Source organism: Malurus melanocephalus, unplaced genomic scaffold (assembly GCF_030028575.1).
Source record: "Malurus melanocephalus ecotype Western Australia unplaced genomic scaffold, MMel_1.1 scaffold_712, whole genome shotgun sequence".
Lineage (NCBI taxonomy): Eukaryota > Metazoa > Chordata > Aves > Passeriformes > Maluridae > Malurus > Malurus melanocephalus.
In genome coordinates this window covers 197,139-221,193 of record NW_026623944.1, presented here as the reverse complement: position 1 = coordinate 221,193, position 24,055 = coordinate 197,139, and the positions used below count along the sequence as shown (strand labels likewise).

General features: G+C 53.1%; 1 protein-coding gene across 1 annotated transcript; it reads right to left on the bottom strand.

Moving 5' to 3' along the window:
- Positions 1-10,561: 10,561 nt before the first annotated feature.
- On the bottom strand, positions 10,562-21,507 carry SFRP1 (secreted frizzled related protein 1). Its single transcript, XM_057384503.1, has 3 exons — positions 20,847-21,507; positions 16,780-16,857; positions 10,562-11,802 (listed from the first exon to the last, which is right to left on the bottom strand). Exons 1-3 carry the CDS (start codon positions 21,379-21,381, stop codon positions 11,480-11,482), a joined length of 936 nt encoding a protein of 311 aa, XP_057240486.1. The 5' UTR covers positions 21,382-21,507; the 3' UTR covers positions 10,562-11,479.
- Positions 21,508-24,055: the final 2,548 nt, after the last annotated feature.

The window sequence follows — 24,055 nt, the reverse complement described above, 5'->3', positions numbered from 1 at the left end:
ACACCCTCACCCTCCCCACACCCTCACCCTCCCCACACCCTCACCCTCCTCACACCCTCACCCTCCCGCACCGCTTCGAGAGCAGAAAAAGCCTCTGGCACCACTCCGGGCCTTTGTGACTCCCCGGAACAGCCGCCCGATGTCCTGCGAGACAAGGAATCGTGGAATCACAGAAACAGGATCACAGCATCAGAGAATCGGAGAAGCATTTAGGCTGGAAATGACCCTTAAGACCAGCAACTCCGAGCATTATCCCAGCACGGCCGAGCCCACCACTGAACCTTGTTCACGGGCAGCACAAATGACAAACCGAGTTTCCAGTCTCTGTGATCCATCTCCACAAMCCTCCCAGGGATTTGAGAGCTGCAGTGCTGGGCAGGCTGGTGAGCACCAAATCCCAGCCCTAAAGGGATCCGAGTCAAAAGCTGAGGTGTAATCACAGCAAACCACATCTGACAACTCGCATGCTTCCCTCCTGTTAGACAATTCCTCCTCCTCTACACACCTTAAACAGGGAAAAATGTATTTTGGAGGGTCAAACGTAAACCAGAGTGTTTGGGACATTCTGCTTTGGGGCAGTTCCAGTTGCACAGGGCCCCTTCCCCTGCAGCACAGCACTCACTCCTGGCCAGCCAGTGCTCCACCAGGCTGGGAGAAATATCTCTGAATGGCTCCTGTTCCCAGTGAGCAGCTCCAGCAGATTTCACAGTTGGGTTTTTTTCCCAGCACAGGCACTGCAGGAGGAGCTCCACTTATTCAAAAGTAAGGTGATCTGCAGGGAATTAACTTTGAACCCCATCCCAAAGCTGAAAGAAAGAGCGTATCTAATTCTGTGCCACTCTGGAAGACACAACAGTGCTTTTCTGAGAGTGAACTGAAGAAATTTCAGTATCTGCAGGCAAACAATGARCCTCGTTCATATTGTACATGATGCTGTCTGTCTTCCCTTTAATTCAGTCATCTAATTGCAGACAATCTGGTTTCTAGGCTGTAATCTGATATTTGCACAAAAGTGATACAAGTATCTTGCCATTGAATCCTTTTGACTCAGAGGAAACAGTTCAGGTATTGAGAGATGCTTATCAAGGAGCAGGAGCTCTGCGTTCCCAGCTGGACCTGAGCCATTCCACCTCAAGAAGGACTTTAATAGATGGGAAAAGCACGTGTGCCCACCTGGATGGGCCGAGGATGCTCTTCTCCTGTATCTCAYCCTGCACCACGTGCAGCAGAGCTGAGTGACCATGGACCAATCTATTTGCTCCTTCTACACATCTATATCACTGTTCCATCCCTAAGTGAACAGAAGGGCCATGGAAGATCAACAGGGTGGGAAAATGAATCTTTCATTCACCCACTGTACAGACTTCTCCCTCGCCAAGATTTTCCAAGGCAGAAAGCCCCAGTTTCACAAGAGTGGAGCAGTATTTGGGGCACAAAGGTCAGCAGAAACAATGCAAATATTAGAGCCATAAAAAGAGCAAGAGAGTCCCTGGCCCTGCTGTGCTGGGACTCTCTCAGCCACTCTGCCAAGAGAGAAACAATGGCTTGTCCCTCGCCAGCAGAGCATAAACTGCAGAGTGGCACCTGGGAGRGTCCCAGGCTGATCCTGTGGGAGCTGCATCCAGCACAGAGCACAATGCACAATTCCTGATTGCGGGGGGACTGTGCTGGTCCCATCTGGGCTGTTCTTCAGTCATCTCCAGGCACGTGTCCCAGGAACTGTACGAGCACAGATTGGGAATTCTCCTCAGTAAAGCAAGGAGGGAGGGTTTCACACTGGGATAGCGTTACCTCGGCAGACACCCGACCCAAGAACACACAAAGTCCTGGCTGAGCACAGCAATCCCCGTCCTGAGACCTGCGTGTTGTTTGGACAAATCAAAGGGTGTGAGAAGGATGAGCGACACTGGATTAGGCACTGACCCTACACTGGATGGAGAGAAAACATTCAGCAAGAATTGAGATGAGCACAGCTCCTGTTCCATCCAAGATACAGGGCAGAGCCACCACTGCAGGTTTAGAGGGGATACTGTGGTGTTCTCTCTGATTACACCCCACATCATCCCTGCACCCCACATCCCCTGCACCCCACATTGTCCCCTGCACCCCACATCATCCCCTGCACCCCACATCATCCCCTGCACCCCACATCATCCCTGCACCCCACATTGTCCCCTGCACCCCACCTGCAGCAGGGGAAGCTCACATTGCCTTTGTGAGCAGTGGGGCTGCCACAGAGGGTTTGGTTATTGCAGCCCTCACTGCTCCACAGCGAGCAAAAAGGAGCCAGGAAAATGTTTTCCTGTGAGTAAATGACTGAGAAGCTGCTGTAAACACTGCACTCCGAGTCCAGGAAACACAGAGCTGAACATKACCTGTCAGAGCAGCCTGCCAGCCCAGCCCGCCCCTGGCTGGGCACAGACACCTCTCTGCTGCTGTTTGGGCAACACCAAAAGCACGAGAGAGGAGACTGCAGCCCTCTGCTATTTGGAAAGAAAAACACCCAGACTAATCACAGAGCTTTTCTTAATGCTACCATGATATACAAATAAGAGGCTTAAATATAATTATAGGTTGTTTAATCACTGTGAATAAAGAAATATGTAGTAATTGATGCCATATTTTATAAATATCCTAACTGTTTAAGAAACCGAAAATGTTTTCAAAAGGAATACTTTAGCAAAATGATTATAAAGCCCTTTAATGTGAGTGAGCTGCTTTCTGAAGCCAGTTTGAGATTCAGGCTCATGAACATAAATAGAGTTAATTGCCCTTCTGTGTGAGCTGGATGTTAGCACATTCCAGCAGACTGTGCATTTTCCAAAGTGCCAATTCCAACACATTCCAACCCTCTGCAATTTTTGCCTCTCTGTACAGTACAGAGAACAGGCAAAGGTAAGGGTAAGTGCTTGGAGATGGATTGAGACATCAACTGCTGGTCCAGATGTTAGCTGGGTACTCAGCTGCAAATATGGTTTTTCTGAATTCACCCCAAAGGGAGAGCACGTTGATGTGCAAATGCTGATGGGGTAGAAGGGATTCTGGTGGCTCCTTCTCCTTCCTTCTCAAACACTGCAGCTGCACCAGGAGGCAGAGCAGGGGATGATGCTCCTGGTGAAAAGGTGAAATCCTGACAGGGGCAGGATGCTGACACTGCAGSAGAGGATGCTCATGGAAAACTGTCCATGAACACCCTGCTCTYCCCTGCAGTGTCCCCAGCAGGACAGGTCCCACAGCCACCCCTCAGTGTCCCCTGCCATCCCAGCTCTCCATAGGAACAAGGGTGAAGTCTGYTCCTCCCTCAGGCCATGCACACTCTCAAACACAAAACTCTATATCGAGAAATATGAAAAATGCAAATGAAAATACAACACAACTCTACCCAAAGATCTTACAGAAATAAAGCACCCACATCTCCAAAAGTAAATACCAAATATCAGATTTGGTCCTATGGGAAGAAAACAGGGAACACTTAGTATGTAATGCTAAAAATAACAAAAACATCCCCTTTTGGACATGGCTTCAGGTCAGAGAACAATGTGCATTCCCAGCTGCCAAATCCCAGCGTGAGCAGCCCATGCCAATGACCCGTGGCAGCTCCCTGGGGTTTTGGGTTTCTGCCTTTAATGAGCTGCTGATGAGTGACCCTCTCAGACCTCCCCTCCTGGGCCTTCTCCTGGGAGTCAGGAAGAACTATTCCAAATCAAATTTCCTCCTAGAGATTTTCTGAGGCTGAGGGTAAAGCAGTGCAAGTCCYAACTCCCTCCTGCAGCCTCGCCACTCATTCCAAGTGTCTGTCACCACAGCAGAGGGACACGTGCCAGCATCAGTGGCACTTCTGCAGCCATGCCAAATCCCAGCTCACCATCAACCCAGGATCTGCCAAAGTCATGTTTTCCCAGTGCACACGGGGCATTTTGTGATGTCAGGCTGCTACCAAGAGTTTATCACGGACCAATAAAAGCCTTTTTGGGGAGGGGTCTGCTGATCCTACAGAGGGTTATGGTGCCACAGGGCAGCTGAACCCCCCTCAAACGGGCACAGCCCAGGACTGCAATGCAAATGCACCCCTGAGCTGTGCTGGAACCACACTGCAGCAGAGCTGAAATGACAGCTGCAGCACRAGCTCAGCTGGGCCAGCTCTCTGCTCTGAGCCAGGCTTTGCTGAACCCTTTCAAGGTCTGTGCTCTTGGTCATCAGCAGATCCACAGCTTGGGAAGGACAGCAGTGCATTTGGCTCCATGCCTGAGCTGAACACTGCCCCATCCATCAGCACTTTGACTCCTCATTCATGTGATGGGCCTGATCTTGAAACCATCTGTTTTCCCTCAGCTTGCATCCAGCTTTGCTTGGCCAGCAGAGCCCTTTGCAGCCCCAGGGCATGGGGTGGACAGGCTGCTTCCCTGGCTGCTCTCCAGGGCCACAAAAGCCAATGATCCTTTTCTTGAAGGCAGAGGTAARASTGGCAGGACTCGCTGGGGAAGATTGCCAGAGCAGCAGCCCTGGCACCGAGCTCAGAGGGTGCCATTGGGGCTGTTTGTCCTACAAAAACCAGGACACATAAAAGCCAGCTTAGTCACAGAAATAAATGTTTCTCTGGGATCCCTGAGCCCAAGCACAACTGAGTTCCTTGAGGGCTTTAGGCCTGGCAGGACTCCCTCCTGCAATTCACATTTTTGAAGAATCATACCCCATTGCTYTGATATATCCCCAGATTTTCAGTGTCTGCTGAAGCCATGAGTGTTTTTGGGAAGGTGCTGACATTTCTCCTCTGTCCTTGCAGCACTCACAGACTTTCCAAGGCCATCAGCCTGAATGCCCATCACAAAGCTGGGCTTTGTCCTGTCCTGCAGACTGGCAGAGCAAGCTCAGCCCTCCCTGCTGCAGGAATAAAGGAGATGACTCCAGGAAAACTCCTCTGGCCCTGCCAGAAGCTCTGCCCTTCTCCCTGAGTCTGGCACAGGCAGCCCAAGCTGGCCCTTGACCCCGGGTACAGCTCAGTCTGGATTGCAGGGCAGCAGTGCTCTTTTTGCCCAGAAACACATTTCTTAAGCCCAGATGCATTTGGGATCATCCGGGGGCTGCTGCTGGCACAGAACTGGGCGATTTGGCAGATACAGCTCGAAAGAGAAAGGAGGGAATGGGGGGACTGGAGGAAAAATGTCCCCTCTAGCCCTCTTGTTGAATTAAACCACATGTATATTTTTAAAATACAGCGGAAAGAAACAACTCTCCAGCACATGTTCAAGAGCAGAGTCTTATTTCAGAGATTGCAAAAAATTAGTGGCTGAATGCTGAAACAATATCGCCCTTAGACGGAGMCATTTGGAAGTGATTAACGAGCCTGAACTCATGCATTGAAAATAAAAACTTAGTACTTCATGCTGGTAACAACTGTCAGCTACTAAAGAACTGGGGAGGGGGGGAAATCAGACTTGATCCTGCATAGTCTAATGCTCCARACCAGCAGAGGATGAGTAGCAAATCCACCAGGGTTGAATCACTGCAGACCTCAGCCAAAGGCACCAGCCCCGGTGCGGGGAGCCCAGAGCACACTGGGGAGCTCTGGAACATTCTCTGTGACAGCAGCACACCAGAACTGCAACAAGGTGCAAACCCCAGAGCTCTTGGGACATTTCCCACTGTGTGACCCAGACAGGTGAGTTCCCACCATTGAGCACAGAGGGGAACGGGGACTCAGGACCATCCCCAGAGCATCTCCCCCAGCCCTGGTGCTGCTGGAGGATGGGGACAGTGGGGACAATGGGGACAGCTCAGTCTGGGAACACCTCAGACACACCAGAGCCCTCCTGCAAGCCAAGCTCTGAGCTGCAGGTCCATTCTGAGCCCAGCCCAGGGATTTGGGAGCTGCAGCCAGGGGAGCACTGCGGGCATGGGCAGAGCTGTCTCTGTTCTGCACTGAGGAGCTGCAGAGCCCAGAGCCAGCCCATCCATCGGCCCTGGGGACAATGCTCCTGTTCCAGATCACGCTGCAAAGGCAGCAGCAAATCGTTTCCAAGAGGATTTGCCTCTCTGGAAATGCCCCAGAGGGCAGTGAACGATCAGCAGAGGAGCCAACTCTCTGCCCAGACTGACCCTCACGTGCTCAGAGCTTTGAATGGGAAATCCAGGACTCACTCTTTGCAGAGAGCACGTGGATTCTTCCCTCGATATCAATCTCATGTTTTATCCTACAATTTTGTCAAATAAAAGATGAGAATTTTAAATGAAACTTATTCCTTTCTTTGACACCAGGAATTACGAATTGATAAAGATTTCCTATTACCTTATAAAATCTACCAGGCCAATCCTTCAGCAAGGCCATGCCCATAATTGCAAGCAGATGTCTTTCTCTGCTGACACATTAAATGGGAGCAGAAAGACCCGCTGCTATCTCCCATCAACAATTTGCACTAAAGCAGAGAACAGATTTTCAGCGAGCGGGGCTGCTGGAGGAGGAGGGGGATTRGGTTCCTACAGCCCAGGCATCTCAGCATTACAGCAAAACAAGGCAGCTCGGGAGAACAATGAACTTTAAACAGTCCCTAATCCCAAAGTAACCAAAAGCTTTTGTGCAGGAAAATGAATTTGTGAAACTAATACTGCCAGGGTCCATCAGAGTGCAGGGGCTGAGGTAATGCAAAGGCAAAATGATCCCACTGGCAAAACCCCACTCAGCTCCCAGGGACCCTCCTGGGCTTTTGGGGCTGGGTTAGCACAGGATGGGAATTATCAGGACAAGTGGAAGTGACAGGATATTTAGCAAACATTAAACCCACAAAGCTTAAAAGGTCTTCCAGGATTATTAAATAAACATTTGGGACAAGTGAAAAACTATGAAATGGTGAAGAAATTGCAAACACTCTGGAGTTGGGGCTGCACGGGTTCAGCTGTGCAGGACAGTGTTGAATCACTTGTGGAGTGTCACCCTTAGTGAAACCTCAACTCTTGGCAAGTGCTAATCCAGGAGCATGACTCAGATAAAAACTTACACTGATATCAACATTTTATTAAAGATTGTTTAAGATACAAACGTGAACATGCCAGTGAGCGGTTTGGCCTGGCCATCACCGTTCCACAAGCCCTGTGAGAAGGCACACGGCCTCACAAATGTCAAATTACCTCAGAGCTCCCACAAACAGCTCAGCCTTCTCCAAACGGGTACTTGCCCTTGCTGTGCAGCGACTGGGGAGGCTGTCTGGGCTAGGTGGAATCACCCTCGCTTGAGGATGACCAATTTAAAAGTGTCATTTGCCTCAAGGGGCTGCAGTTCATTATTTTTGGAGTTTAATGCACTTCTGAACATCGTACAAGAGAGGCTGCACACGTGCTCATCCTCCTGCCCAAGGCAAAKGCCTCATCTCCTCATTTCTTTCCAMGTAAYACCAGAGATACACTCTACCATCCTTCTGGGGCCATAATTTATCCATATACAATACCTCACCTCCCAAAAATTAGCCTCTCTGACACGTTAGCAGCTCAAGAGTTTGGAGGGTCAGATTGAGGCAGCAAAGTGCCAACAGCACAGGTCACCAAAAGCACAACAGCCCCAGCCTGAGCCACAGAAAAAGCAGCAGAGTTTTGGGGGCAGCCCCATGAGCTGCTCCTGCATGAACCAGAGCAGAGAGCTGGAGCACAAAAATTGCTGTGCTGACTGTACCAGGCACCTTCCAGCCGTGTGCTGCCTTCCCTGCTCCCCACAGARTGGCTTGGCAAACATCTCCTGTTGTCTCCAAAGGAAAAATGGTTCAGACTGCAGTGAATTCCCCATCCAAGCACACTTGTGCAGAAAGGAGAGACTGTTTGCCAGCTGCTCGTGGCTCTCGGGATTTTGGCAGCTGTGAGGAGCCCTGTGCTCAGTGTGCCCGTGCCCTGGTGATGGAGAGATTCACTCTGTGATGTGCCAGAGCAGACTGAGCCAGGGCTCCCTGTGCTGCTGGGCACTGCCAGGCTGTGCCAGGGCAGGGGGGCAGCAGACCCAGCTCCTGCTCTGCAGGCACATTCTTGTGGCAGGCTGTGCCCCACAGGAGATTCCAGCCTCTGATGGGGAGTCCCTGAAACAAAGGCACCATTTCCAGAGGCTGTGAGGCTCCTGAGGCACACGGGCCACCCTGCCAGGATGAGGCACACTCCTGTCCAGGATGGGCTCTGCTTTGGGGAGCCAGAGCTGCAGAGTTCTGGACCCTGCCCGTGGCTCTGAGTGCACGGAGAAGCTCCCAGAGCACAGGAGCTGCTGCCCTGCCCCACTCCCCCTTCCAACAAGAATTCAATAATGCTTGGACAGCTACAGASTGCCTCAAGGGAGCAGCTTATCCAACAGCAGCACACTCACAGGCTCCGATGGGATTACTGGGGAAGAAATAGCAATAAAAAATTTAAAAAAAAAGTCTGTTTCTTTGCAAAACAGGGATTGTAAAAGCACTTGCTAAAGGCACTGAGACATTTTTCCTCACTAGATCTGAGGGAGCTCTCTTTCCTTGGCAGTGCCACTGTGGCATGCTGAGCTTGGCTGGGATGGAAAAAAAGAACTTCTGAGCCAGGGAACAAACATAGCTCTGGCCTTGGGGTGGAGGGTGGCTTTAATTCCGTGTGCATGTCTGTCCTTTTTCAGGGTCATCCAGCATGTTGCAGTGGGCAGCCTCTGAAACACAGTGGAGCACTTTCTCTGCACCGTTTCTGCTGTTGGGGTGGGGGAAGCAGAGTTTCACTGTGGCTTTGGAGAAAGTTTCAGCTGAGCCTGTGCATGTTCACCCAGCAACCCCTCCCTGCTGAAACCATGCACAGCCACAGACAGCTCMGGGTCCATCCCTGCCTGCCCAGGCACCACACAGAGCAGAGATCACGCTCAGTGCAGCTCCAYCTGCCGCAAAGGGAAGGAGTTAGTGATTTCCATTTGAACTCTTTCTGGTTTTTTGTTCCTCGTGCTGTTCTCCCTGCACACCTGGGTTACCTGTGAACAGCTGATGAAAGCAGGGCCCAGCTCCAGTTGGAGATGCTTGSCTGATTTCCCAGCCCTGGAGGGGGCAATGGGGCAGCTCCAGCCTGGCACAGCTCGGCTGTGTCACCCCTCACCCCACACTGCATCTGTCAGCCCTCTCCATCATTTCACCTCATCAACCTGTGATCTTTAAAGCCCATGGTTTATTTATTTTTTTACTTCACTGATAAAGCACATTATCTACAATGATTAATTTTGCAATAAAGGAACAACACTACTACAAATGGTGGTCTAAGACAACCTAGRGGGACTCTACAAAGTTCACATCCTAAATCCATCTCTCTGTTAACTGTGAAACATCATTYCTTGGAGTACTTGGCTTCTTCGTGGAATTCTTCTACAACCAAGTCCATGGCTCTGTCCCCACCTGGGGAATAAGCACCACTCCCAAGGTAATGAATAATTAATTTACCAGCTTTGAGTGGGCTTGGTTCAAACCTCAAAAATGAGGATTTGTTATTTCACTTAACTGTGACACAACAGGATTATCTCAGACCTCAGACATTCATTCTCAGAGTATTGGTGATGGATGAGAATACTARCTGGAAGGAGGAAGGATAATGAATGTGGAGTGATTGGGTCTCTGAAGAAGAGAACTAGTCCAATTAACACAATAATGAATTTCAGCTTAGTCAATAAATGTAATCATTTGGGTGAGACATTCTTCGTCTTTCATAAACTATTTGAAATCATACAAACATGACATTTTGATTAGGGCAAAGAAGACATAGAATGACAGACAGRTAAGTTGTCATAGATCAAACAGACAAAACCCCAGACTGATGGGTCCCACAGCAACGGCCAAGAGGGAAAGACAGAGACAAAACATTCCCTGCAGCTCTGTAGGGACAAGTCCTGGGCCTTGTGCACCCTGGTACTTTGCCAGCAGCTTAAAGGAACTGTAAAAGCATCCCTGGTAAAGTGAGGGAGTGATACAAGCTGGAGGAGCTGGCCATGAGGTCTGCCCAGCCAAAGCCCCAGGCAGGCCAGCAAATGAACCTTTGCACAGGCTTAAAATGGAACAACAGGAATGGGCAGCACCAGCTCAGGCCACCCGTGCATGGGACCTCACCCAGGCTGAGGGCAGGGCAGCTGCAGGGACAGGGGACAGGGGACAGGGGACACTGCTGGGACAGGAGACACTGCTGGGGACAGGAGACACTGCTGGGACAGGGGACACTGCTGGGACAGGGGACACTGCTGGGGACAGGGGACAGGGGACAGGGGACACTGCTGGGACAGGGGACACTGCTGGGACAGGAGACACTGCTGGGACAGGAGACACTGCTGGGACAGGGGACACTGCTGGGACAGGAGACACTGCTGGGACAGGGGACACTGCTGGGACAGGGGACACTGCTGGGGACAGGGGACACTGCTGGGACAGGAGACACTGCTGGGGACAGGAGACACTGCTGGGACAGGGGACAGGGGACAGGGGACTCTGCTGGGACAGGGCCTCACAAGGCCAAAGGCACAGTTGTAAGCAGAGACCCCTCTGCCCCCAGCCCCATGGCGAATGCACCAACACACTGGGCATGCACAGCACTGGGCACAAGGGCTACCTGGGCATGCACAGAGGCTCCAGGGCTACCTGGGCACAGCACAGAGGCTCAAGGGCTACCTGGGCATGCACAGAGGCTCCAGGGCTACCTGGGCATGCACAGAGGCTCCAGGGCTACCTGGGCATGCACAGAGGCTCCAGGGCTACCTGGGCATGCACAGAGGCTCCAGGGCCACCTGGGCATGCACAGAGGCTCCAGGGCTACCTGGGCATGCACAGCACTGGGCACAAAGGGCTCAGCTGGCGCAGCAGAGGCCAAGGCAAGCACCCAGTGAGATATTTTACAAGAGATGCTGGTGAGGGAGGGCTCCAGCCCATCAAGGCAYCACGAGGAACCAGAGTTAAGGCTTAAACTAAGTAGGTTTAGACTATAATGGCATTTTTTTACAGTGAGGGCAATTAGCTATTAGGAATTCTTATCAGAGGTTTTAACGGGTGCTCCACTACTCGTTTATTAACTTTGACGGTGAGGATGGGACGTTTGTCTAATTAGCCAGCTCTGGCTCACACAAGAATCCAGGGCAATCCTGCAGCCATGAAGACAGGAAGGAGTGACATGGTCACAAGGGCTGTTTCTGTAAGCATGTGAACTTTTACAATCACCTCACACCCCTCTGCTTGCCCTCTTTACCTGACAGCTGCTATTTGAATGGTTGTACATCAGTGTACAGTAACAGTTCTTTAGACACTGCAGACACAAATGTGTGTGACCCGTTTGGTGCACGTTCATCACACGCCCAGGAGGTCAGGCAGACGCCAGCAGTGGATGTGCAGGAGGGCTGAGGTCAGTGAGAGAGCTCCCAGGAGCAGCACAGAGGAGCAGAAGGGTTTGGCTCCAGCATCCCCACTGCAGAGCAGCGAGACTGAGCCACTGCCCCACGGCAGCTCCAGCCCCCGGCTCTCCCCCCACCCAGCAATCACTTGAAAACGGATGGGAAAGTCGGGCACTCGGGTGATTTCATCTTCTTCATRAACTTCTTGAACTCTTTGTTCTTCTTGTCCCACTTGTAGATGGCTGTCAACAGGTACTGGGTCTTCACCTGGCGGCCCATGATGAGGAAGTAGTGGCTGAGGTTGTCCAGCTGATGGCAGGGACAGTCCGCCCCATTTTTTAGGAACAGCACCAGCTTCTTCAGGTTCTTCTTCCGGATGGGCCCGAGCTTCAGTGCTTTCCTCTTCCGTGGAATGATCATCTTGTCCCCGTTCTCCTTCTTCACTTCCTTTATGGTCATCTTGAGAGCTGCAAAACAAGCCGGGAGAGGGGAAAAACAAAGCAACTCCTGAGCAGGATTGACTGGCACAAAGGCTCTGTGAGGCTGAGGGGCAGCTGAGCCTGGGCCCCGGGACAGCAGCAATGCCCTGGCCCACTGCAGACACCCAGTGGGTGCCCTGCTCCACTCCTGCACTGCCCTTCTCCCTCCTCTGCTCCCGTACCCTCTGCTCCATGGCATCACCCTGGCCAYGAGTGACACAAACACCCTTGCAGCTGAGCTGGAGCTGCCCCATGCCCAGGAAAGCACCACGGTGAAACACTGACATCTTTGTTCTCCTTCCTCCAGCAAAGCACCTGGCACTTCCCATTKGAGAATGGACTTGTTCAGCTGCCAAGCACAAATGTTAGCTGAGTAAATTGGGTGATATCCCCGCTCTCCAGGCAGGTAGAGACTCTTGAAAGGATCATTTAAAAGGCCAATTTGGTTTGCAGTCACACCAGCCCTGCGGTGCTGTGCAGAAAGTTTCCAAGTGCTGGRTGTCTGCATCAGAGCTGTGGAGAGCCCAGCATGCAATCACACGCCTGCACCTTCCCAGGGAGAAGGGGAGTTTTTGTGATACAACTTCCATAGAAAATACACTCCTCTTTGGGTTCAGCATTTTTGCAAACCTAACCCCCCCCCCCAAAAAAAAGTTTTTTGCCATGACCATGAAGAGGAATTTTGCATACATGGGAAAAATTATGAAAACGTGTTGTACATTAAAACATCATTTCTGTGCCATTTGGCTCTGCCYTGTTTTTAGGGAAAAGCACATATGGCCAAAAATTGCTAACATATTTTCATCATTTGGGAGTTTACTTCAGAGCTGCAGATAACTAGTGCTTAGAGAGGTGATTTGTTGGCTGCTGCCCCTTCTCATTTGAGTCCCAGGGCAGTTGCAGGCAGTCCACAAGAACCTCTGSYTCTGGCAGGGAGACAGGTCCCCACAGCATCATTCCCTGAAGTCCTGCTCTGCTGGAACTCGTAGCTGCAAACACATGTTGCTTCCTGGACAGGAGCACCATGACAATCCCAACCCAAGGCAGCAGGACAGCACCACGACAATCCCAACCAAGGCAGCAGGACTCAGAATCACCCTCCTGCTCCCAGCCTCTACATTGAAAAGAGGAACAATGGTGCTCATCTGCCCCTGTGCCAAAAATATCCCCTGGGTTTGCCAAGGGCCCTGTCGTGTTACACTGTTCATGTACAATAAAGTAATCTAGGACTGGAAACCTAAGTGAAATTTTCATTCCATCTGTTTTCCAAATTCAGGAGCTAAAGAGACTCCAGTTTTAAGGAGCTAAAGATGCTGAACCAGATCAGGTTGCAACAAATCTGGAAAATGAAGTAAGTAGTTTTCAAGCAGCTCTAAGCTCCATGACATCAAGTGGGCAGCAGCAGCAGCAACACCTTTCAACGTGAGCATCACTTCCCTTATCCACGCTGACTTGTTCCCTCTACTTGGGCCACATYCCCTAAACACCAACCCACATTCCAGGTGAGGTTTCCAGGTATGAGAGCTGAGTTCCCCAGTGGCAAGCCAGACACACAGCTCTGGCATGTCCCACACACACCAGGAGTGCTGCCTGAGGGCACATTCACTCTGACACATCCTGCTCTGAGAGCTCACCACCCCACAGTGGGAGGCAGCCTCCAGCTTTCCTAGAAYATGGCATTTGGCAGGTGGAACCATGGCACTGCAGCAGCTCCCCTGGCATCTCCCCAGCCCTGGGAACAGCCCTGCAGCAGGCAAAAGGCTCGAGAGGGATAGGTCAAGTCTTGGCTCGAGGACACAGCTGAGCTGCCAAAGCAAACAGCTTCCTCACTGGGAACCTTGGCCTTTCCAGTCCCCTGCTCTATACCAAATCTGTCTGAGCACCGACTGGGAGAAGGGCCAGAATCACCTCTGAGASCCCAGGACACGCTGGCTCAGACAGACTCAACCTTCAGCTGTGGCWGTCAGGCAGGAGCTGACCCAGGGGGGTTATCCACAGCAGGAGCATGTGGCACCTTTCCAGGCCAGCACTGTGGCCACAGGCTGCTTTGGCAGCACCAGCCCCTGCATGCCACAGCGGCCCAGAGGGCTGCAGGATCAACATACCAYGAGCCCTTCTCACCATTTCCTTTCAAACACCTTCCAGTACAACCGAGGACGCACTGGTACTGGGGTGGTGACCAGGTGAGAGCAGAAGCCCCTGTGTTATGTTCACAACCCTCTACCATGCACCATGCCTGCTCCCCACGGGCACCTCCACCGCTCTTTTKCAGCACAGGAGAGTTTGGGACCAGGACATTGTCTCTGCTGTTCTCCTGCCTGCATGGGTAGGGCCCCCACTTCAGCACCTCATGTGCAGGAAAGGGAATGTGTGAGAAGGGAAAGCTCCACTGTTCCTTCAGCTTCATTTTTCCTTACTTTAGAAATTGCTGGGAAGRAGGAAACCTGCCAGAAGACACATTAGGGCTGTAATAGGAGAAGGCTGCAGGCAAGGAGCTGTCAGTCACGGACAAAAAATAAACAGCATGTATTGATTGTTCTGCAGTCCCCAGTGCCACAGAGCCCATTCAGCAGGATCCCCTCAGACCCCAGAGAAAGGGCAGAAACAATAAATAAAATCACTAAGAGAAACAGAGCGTGGAATGAACTCCAGCACTAAGAAACAAGCTCTGGCTGCAGCCCAGGGCAGCTGGGGGAGGCAGCTGTGGGGGTGCTGGAGGCCGATCTCGTGCTTCCTCTTGCATCCACTGCTGCCCCAGGACASCAGCACTACACTCAAATCTACACTGCACTTACCCCTAAGCACCCCCTGTGCTGCTCTGTGCCCTGCCAGGGCTCTGGCACCCCACACTGACATCCACCCCAGAGTTGTCCTACTCTCAGAGGAGAGGCCTCCAACCAGCACCCTGGAGCCTGCATTCAGCCTTGTTCAAACAAAGGCAAACCCAGAGCTCTGCTGGACCATGAGGCTGGCAGRCTCCTGGCAGTGCTCCTCACCTCTTGTCTGCAACGAGCTGCTGGGATTTAAGAGAAACCTGAAGTAACGACACAGTGGGAATCAGTGCAGGGCTACTAACAGCTGCCCCATGCAGCACATGTTAGTTTAAACATTTACTGTACATGTCTGGCTTTGATGAGGATCTGTAACCTGTCAGCTGCCAAGTGTTTACCTTGGTGGACATGCATGAGAAACTTCAGTCTGAAGGTCTGGGAGTTTATTTTAGTGCCAGAAAAACAGCTTTCCTTGAGAAATCACCCCATGATAGTAACCCCCCAAGACTAAACAATGATCCACGGTGTAACTGTCCCACAGCACGGGAGGGTATTTAGTGGCAGAAGTTGATGACAAGCACGTGGATAAGTTTGTATTTCCCTTCCCAGCACTTGCTTACAGCAGGATACCACCTCAGCTCACTTSTCACACCTCTGGCAAGGGGACTGCTATTGCAGTGACCCAGCAGCACCAGAYCCACTGCTGCCACCAGCCAGTGCCCCTTGCTCCTCTCTGGGATGGGGGTCCCCAGGCCAGAGCCCCTGGACTGGGATGATATCTCTGCATCACCACAAGCCCAGACAGGCAGCTCCTGTCCAAACCAAGATCCCAGAAGCCATTTGTCCCTCCCCACCWGCTGGAAACTCCCTGCAGTCCCTCCCCGTGTGTGCAGTGGGGCAGGGGCAGCTCTGCTTCAGCTCCCATCAAATGCCTGCCCAGGACAGAGCTCTGAGCACCCCARCTCCAGGCACTCAGTACCTCCCATTCCCCAGCCAGACCACAGACTGAATGCTTGCTTCCATTCCCAACCAAGCTGGAAGTATGCACATTCCTGGGAAACTATTACATGGGTGCTCCCGTTGATGCTTTTCCCTGGTAGAAATAGTCTGCCCTGAACTTAGGACTTCTGGCATACCAAATCTGCAGGAGAGTTGTGAATTCATTTCCAGCAGCAAGGGTAACACACCAGCATGCAGAGCAGGTTYGGGTTTGCATAAGCACACTCCAATACAGGGCACATTCAAGTGCTAATCCCCCAGGAATGCACACCTTGTTCAATATGCCTTTAATAATCTTCCAGGAAAGTTACATACACCAGCAAGGATGTCAAAATCAGTTAATTCTGGGTTTGATCTGAGAAAGATGATATTTCTCCTTGTGATAACCTTTTTTTTCTTTTTTTTAAAGAAGTTCAGTTTACCTCTGATTGTCTGAGTCACTCATATTTAGGACAAAGCTTTCAAGTAGCTTTGCATTTTCTTAAACTCACTGCTTGGCTGCAGCTAGATAAGGACTGGCTTTGGGTTTTTACACCTAGATTTGACAYGAGCAGCACAACTTTGCTCAAAAGAAACACAGCAGCACAAACAGTATGGGGAGGARGGAGACTGGTTTGCCCCTTCATACTTGCAAGCAGAATAATGGTCCATGCTATGCACCATTCCTACAAGCACACGAGCTTGGGAACATCAGGGGTGACGTCTCTCCACCCCAGGATCACTAAAGAACAACGCAACTTTTGCCCCCATCCCCTGCCAAGGTGCCCAGCTCTGGGTCTCTGCCTGCAGCTGTGGCTGACAGCAATGTCACTGCTTTGGCAGTGTCCCCAWGCTCAGGGCCTTGTAACACAGCCCATTTTGCCAGGAGGGGCAGGAGATTTGCCCTGCACCGGTGCCATGCGGGCTGTGGGCACTGCCAGCAGAGCCCCCTGTCCCTGGGTGCCCTCGGGAGCTGGACACACCCCAGACACATCCCAGACACATCCCAGACACATCCAGTGCAGTCCCCTCCCAACAGCACCTCCACATAGCCACACTGACATCTAGAGGCACACAGCCTGGGATTGGGATGGATCCAGGCTACACTGGCACTGCTGCAGACAGGGAAACCTGGCGGTCCCAGTGCAGCCCACAGGAGCTGTGCTGCCCCTTGCCCATGGGGAAGCCTCCTCATGTCTGGAGTGCTCTCACTTACCAAACTCGCTGGCACACAGGTGCTCCACAATGGCCTCTGACTTCATCTCGTTGTCACAAGGGGGACACACAGTCGTTCCTGGCAAAAGAAAAGACATGAAGACAATTGGGAGGTGGTGAGAAGCCAGCACAAGTAGCACTGCAGAGCCAGACTGCCCATGCTGTCAAACTGCCACCCTCGAGGGGGACACACGCCCATGCACCCTGCCAGGGCTCTCAGTTCTGTGGGACATCACCCTCCTGGGGTCAGGAGCCATCCACGAGCTTACAGGGCAGCAGTGACCATGGRCAGCCTTCTGCCCACCCTACTGCAACACTGTCAGGGCCAGGCACAGGCAGGCAGCTGCTAAGAGCACAAGGACAGCACTGGCAAAGACAGGAATTTTCAGGGCCAGGCTCTGAGTTGAGAGGAGCTGCTTGCCATGGGGATGGCCCATAGCTGCTGACATTCCCTCCCTTGGAGTGCCAAGGGCAGACACACAGTTCCCAAACCCCAGCACAGCAGGAGGACACTGCCCAGAGAAGGTTCAAGTGCCAAGGGGCCACCTTGGTGCCAGGCAAGGGAACGCAGGACTGGGACAGCTCAGTGCAGTGCAATGTTCCCCTCAGTGCCACAGAGCACCCCACAGGCTGCCCAGGCAGTGCTCAGCAAGCCCCTGACCATCCTCCCTCCTGCCCTGTCCCAGAGCAGCCCTGCTCAGGGACAGACCCACCACCGACAGTGATCATACTCTCTTTTGGTTTGAGCCCATGGCAGCCTCATGGCTCACCAACCACTGGCAGTGGCCAACATACACCTCTTGAGGAATACCAGCCCAGGGGATTTCACTGGGATCTGCCCTGGGAGSAAAGCTCACTTCACCCAGAGAATAAGAGTTTGTTCCCAGTTCCCATCTGCAGCTGGAGCAGAGACCACCCAGCAGCACAGACGTAGACTTGAGCTACTGGCAGATGAATTTATTGAGCTGGGAGATGCTGCTTGTTCCTGGTCCAGCAGGATGGAGGGCTCTTCCCACACAAGGGAGTTATTCTCAGGGACAACACTGTAGCAAAACATCTGCCAGTCCCTGCATGYAGACAGAGCAGTCACGGCCTTTCAGCCCGCAGCCAGGCCAGCAAACCCACAGCATTGCTGGGCCAAAAGCAGAGAGGTGTCCCAAAAAGGGCGTGCAGAGTCAGCACGGCTGGAGAGGCAGACACAGCCACGGCCATAGTGTCGTGTCTCCTCAGCCACAGATGCCCCATGGGGGCTCAGGCCAGACATTTGTTTCCTGTGGCTTGTTCTTCCCCTGTCGCCACCCACAAATCTGTCCTGTGCCAAATGCTACTTCCTGGGGACATGTACCATGGCTTTATTCATCACACATGCAGAGCAACTGGCCTTCCACTTGCTCCTGTGTGCAAGTCACAAGTCTGCCCTCACAGCACCAACATCCACCGTGCCACTCTCTGTCCTTCTGAGAGATGCCCCTGGTCTGAGTAACCTTCCAGAACCCGAACATGCAACTGCCACTATCACCATCTAACTCAGTGACTCAGGCAGAAACAGACTTTGGAGATTTGATAAAACCAGCAGTCAGAATRTTTCTTTCTAGGCTTTAATGAGATGGTGACAAGGGAGAGGGGGTGCAGACATCTCCAGCCCACGTCCTGGCCCACTGCAGGTTGGCTGGGGCCCATCTGCTGCAGCTGACAGAGCAGCTCKAAGCACAGCCTCAGYCTGCCTCCAGCTCGCTCRTTCCCTGCTGACCATTTTCCARWGCCTGGCTTACTCCAGGGGCAAGAGAAGGAATGTGTAATGCTGTATTAATCTGGAACTCCCCTGATGCATCCTGTGGGCCTGCAGGCTTTACCGCCTGTGCTTAAGGAGAAAGGAATTCAGCAGGTCAGCTCTTTGAGAGGCACAGAAACAAATTCCAATTTCGAGGTGTTAATGGGGAAAAATACTGAAAGGGTTTTTTTTTATTAGTACCAAGAGAAAAGGGGGGACACTGCTTGGTTCTGACCCTCTGAATMAACCAGAAACACCCTGTGCCAAAGACCAAAGGGGTTCCAGGAATTGGTGCTGACAGAAARCACACACAAACCATCGATGGGGTGCCCATAGCAGAACCCAGGCAGCACAGGGACAAGGACTGAGCCGCAGGTCACCCATGGTGACTGCACCTGCAGGAGGTGGCAGTACCAGAGCCAAAGGGACAGGTGCTTTAAGGGCCATCAGCAGGATCCTCTTTGGCGTGCTGGAGACCCGGCAGTGCTGGTTTACATCACAACAGTGGGGTTTGCAATTAACGTGGGGTTTGCTTTTTTCACTCTAAACTGTTGGAGGCACCAAAAAAACCACTAGTGTCCCACCACAGTGCTGCCTCCAAGTCAGCTCTGAAAGGCAATGAGAAAGTCAGTAAACTACACAATGGAAAAYCTGGCAGGTTCTGATCATTCAGAATACTGTTCCCAGGTCTTGGCTCATTAATGTCTGTAAAATGAATGACCTGCAAACAGTTCAGACTCCATTTCAGACCTTGGAAGGGGCAGCTCAGACCCAGCTGCCCCAGGAGCATGCTTGGCTGCAAGTCCCTGAGGAAATAAAAGCAACCTTTGTACCTGCAATACAGGACATCGGAGCAGTCTTGACCGAGGGCCCAGGTTCACATAGGACATATTATTTTAAAACATTCCTGGGAAACTACAAGGTTCCTCCAGCAATCACGTCAGGGCAAGACATGAGAAGGAAGCCAGTATGGCTGTGCTGCTGTCACTGTGGGGACAGGCTCAGTCCCTGGCAATGAGATCCCCTGGCACAGGTATGAGCTTCACGTTCCACCTGCCATTCCCAAATCACCACCCCAGTGCTCTCCACTGCCCTCCCCATGCCTCCACACAGCTCCTGCAGACACCTGAGTGTCAGCCCTCTGCTGCAGGATSCACACTCCCTTCCTGCCCTGTATCAGAAGGGATCCCCAAAGTACGAGTCCTTTCCAGACGGGCAGGACGACATTGGACACTCCCTGCTGGCTGGCTCAGCTCTCCTTAGCTCTCCCAGTCGAGCACAACACACAGCCTTTGTCTGTACAACTGCAGAGGACACACGACCCTCCGSAGGAGCTCCAACAGCACAGAAGCCACGGAAAGCAGCCCCCTGCCCAGTTCATCCCCGAAGCCCCGGTACAACCCTCCCGCGGAATCAGGAGTGCCAATTCCTTTCAATGAGGTTCTGCTCACCAAGGACTGCACTCTCTCAGAGCCCTCTGCCATCTCCCTCTACAAACACCCCCCCGGCCAGCCTTTCACGGTCCTCCAATAGCAAACGCCAAAATGACACCAAGATCTTTATTTATTTTCAAGTTTGCAGCAACAAACCAGACTCACTACAACTTGAACAAGCCAGTCTGGCACCACAAAAACGTGCCGCATGCAATAGAAACAAACACGATCTACGTTTACTTTCCCTGTTCGTTTTTGGGCAGATCTCTTGCTCCTCTCCAGCCCACAAGCCACCCGAGGGCAGGGCTGGATCTCCACTGCACGCCCAGCCACCAGCTGCCCATCCTCTTGCCCTAGAACTGCACTGGACTTGGGGGATCTTGCTAGGGCTACTGTCACTCTTGACTCCAGTCAGCCTCCTCCTGCCACTTTCTGCCGTGGAGACCACACATCCTCCTGCTGCCCAGAGCAGCCCCGCAGGAGTCAGGCTGGAGCAGAAGCAGAGMAGTGCAGTATCTGAGGATGGAGGGTCACACTCTGGTCCATCAGGGCTGGAGCCCAGCCCCAGTGCCTGTGTGGGAATCAGAACAGGCACAAACCTGCCATGTCCCAAACAGCCTGTCCCAAGGCTTGGCTCCGGGATAGGGATGAGGAGCTGGCAGGGTATCCCACCTTCCTTGGGACACGAGGGCACAGAAAGTGCTCAGAGGCTGGAGGAAGATTGCTGCCAAGAAGAGTTCAGTTGAGCCTCCTCCTGCCACGAGAGCCCCTTCAGACCCATGAGGCCCCTCCCGGACTAACACCTGCCCTGTCAGCTCAGAGAGGAGTGCCAGGAACAAGGCTGCAGCATCAGCCATACCTTACCTTTGGGCCTGGAGACCTCGGTGGCATTGGGAGCCGTCATAGCAATGCAGACATCATCCTGGGGAAACTGGTCACACTTGAGCATCTCTGGCCAGAAGAAGCCAAAGAACTGCATGACAGGCTCACAGGAGTCACGCACGGCCTCGCAGAGCCAGCGGCACGGGTAGACTGGACGGTCCAGGCAGACGGGGGCAAAGAGGGAGCAGAGGAAGACCTGGGTGCCCATATGGCAGTTCTTGTTCAGCAGCGGCACCCAGCTGCTCGCCTGGTGCTTCACCTCGGCCATGGTCTCGTGGTCCAGCAGGTTGGGCAGCACCATCTTGTCGTAGCCCACGCTGTGGCAAAGCCGTAGGTCGGCAGGGATGGCCACACACTGGTGGGGTTTGGCGTAGAAGCGCCCGCCAGGGTAAGGGCCCAGGTCGGACTGGTAGCTGACATAGTCGTACTCGCTGGCCACGCCACAGGCCAGCAGCGCGGCGACCACTGACACCAGCGCCCGCAGGACGGCCCCAGCGGGCCCCCTTGCGCTGCCCATCGCCGCGACCGCCGACGGTGGCCCCGACAGCACCACACGCCGCTCCCCTCCCCGCCGGGCGCCTGCTGCCGGCGGCCGCACCCGGGGCCCCTCGCTCGCTCGCTCGCTGCCCGCAGAGCCCCTCGGAACGCCGCCCTCCCTCCCCGGCCCCGCTCCGGCCCCGCTCTGGCCGCGCTCCGGCCGCGCCGCGGGTTTGTGAGCCCGCCACAGCCAATCACCGCGGAGCCGCCCAGCGCGCGCCGGCCCGCCGCTGTCAATCAGCGGCCGCAGGAGCCAATCCCGCCCCGTCCCGGCCCCGCCCTGCCCGGGCCGGCCCCGACGGCGCCTCAGCCCCTGAGCCCCTCAGGCTAGCTCAGCCCGTCCCGGTTCCTCAGCCCCTCAATCCAGCCCAGCTCAGCCCAGCCCAGCCCAGCTCAGCTCAGCCCATCTCAGCCCAGCCCAGCTCAGCCTGTCCCCTCAGCCCCTCAACCCAGCCCAGCCCAGCCCAGCTCAGCCCGTCCCGTCCCGGTTCCTCAGCCCCTCAACCCAGCCCAGCTCAGCTCAGCCCGTCCCCTCAGCCCCTCAGCCCCTCAGCCCGTCCCGTTCCGGTTCCTCAGCCCCTCAGCCCGTCCCGTCCCGGTTCCTCAGCCCCTCAGCCCGTCCCGTCCCGGCCCCGGAGCCGTTCCCGGGCGCTGAAGCCGTGGCGGCTCTGGGAGGTCCCGGCGATTGTGAGCGGCTGTTCCAAGACTGCAGATGTTTCTGTGACCCTGGACTGGACSGGGCAGAACTCATTTCCCAGCAGACAAATTCTAACAGAAACTATGGCATCGGGGGTTGGAGGGAACCACATACAAAAAACCACGAGAGAGAAAGAGGGTCTGTTCTGTAAGGTGGTATCGCATCTGGGTACCCGGCTCCAAATGTGTGGAGGAGCAGGAGCTGCATTCCCTGTTGTTGCAGTGCAGCACCGGTCCATGGCCATGCTGTGCTCCCCAGGGCCTGCAGAGACTCGCTGTTCTCCAAAGGCAGGAGCTGCCGGCGTGGAGGATGGAGAGGAGGAGGAGCTGTGGAGGATGGAGACGTGCCTCTGCGGGCCACAGCGGGTGCTCCTCGGTGCGAGCCGGCCGGGTGGGAGAAGCTGCCTTATCGTGCCCAATATCGGCCATTGCGCAGCTCTGCCCCTGTGCTCACAGGTCCCTGTCCCAGTCTGGATCTCCCCAAAGCTCCCCTCCCGGCTGCTGCCTCTGGCTCCAACAGCTGGTACTATTCAAAACAGGAACCACACCTCATTGAGCGCTAAATGGAAGAGRCTCTGCAGCCTGGAAGCCTGAAAGAGCCACTTTCACCTGAGCACCAGCAGAAGAGAGCAGTCAGTTAGCACCGCTAATGAAGTGAAGAATTTAGCAATAAACAAGGGACCTGCGGAATGAAACAGGCAGTTCSATGAAGCAGGCTCTCTCCTTCTACCTGGGCTCAAGAAATGGTGGCAAAGCACAGATCACTGTTAGCACCAAGAAACAGAAAATGAACTTCTCATTCCTTGAGACATTCGGGCATTTTGCTTTTACTAAAACCAGTTTAGGAACACTGAAATTATTAGAAAATAATGCTGTGTCCCATGAAACAGGTGTGATGTGGAATAGGGCACTGATCTGCTCGAAGCTTTATTCAAGCATCTTTACTTGCACTCAGGTGTTACATCCATGGACACAAGTCTCTGGCTGAGAACCAAACTGTGTCAGTGCCTCTCCATTTTCCWTGGCAAGCTCACAGGAAAGTCCAGAGCCTCTCTATTTGCAGAGCAGCAATGGGTATGTTTGACTTTGGCAGTGCTATGATGCTTCTCTTCCAGGCTGAGGCATGTGATAGGAATATCATCGGTAGGCAGGCAAGGTGGGACTTGGGAAACGCTTGTTCAAAAGTTGGAGAGCTCTCCAAAGGCAMCAGCAGTAACACTGTAATAAAACTGCAGTCAGGGCTCCGGTTAGCTTCAGGTCAGCAAAAAACACACGGCACCAGGTAAATGGGCTGTTATGGTCACTCCAGGGATTTGTGCCCTGGAGTGTCCCACACTGTCCAGTGGGCATGGCTGCAGCTCTGACACACTGAACAGTAGCGGCTGAGCTGCCACAGTTCATGGCTCTTGATGCAAGCAGGAAAGCTACAGTTCAGCATGCCTGGGCTGCTAAATTTGACCACGTGCATGGCCTGGACAGTTCCTGAACTTGGCCCAGGGAAGGTCTTTACTGGCTCCCTTCTCTCTTCGCTGGCTGATACTCACATTCATGACAGCAGCGCCTGAATGGGAATCCAAGAGTAAATTGTAAACTGAAATACAATTGAACAGCAAATACAATTGCTGGCAAACCATTTTTTTCTTTAAAAAGAAAAGAAATCACGGAGAAGGAGGAAAAAAAAAAMMCAAAACAAAAGAAAATGTTWACAGCTCTGGTCTAGGTCACTAAGTTGCTTAATACACAGTATAAGACTTCTTAGAAAGCAGCTGCCCAAGAAGGGCTGTTCTCCCAACAAACCTCTTCCAACTAAGTATGAACTTTTCTGAGTGAAGCCTGTGTAGCCATTTCTCTTCATAATTATGTAGCCCAGTGCTTCTTAAATCTCTGCCTAGTCTCTAATGTCATAGCCATTTATTGCCGCCTTTCCCACAGGGGCTAACATTTTCTTATTGAATAAT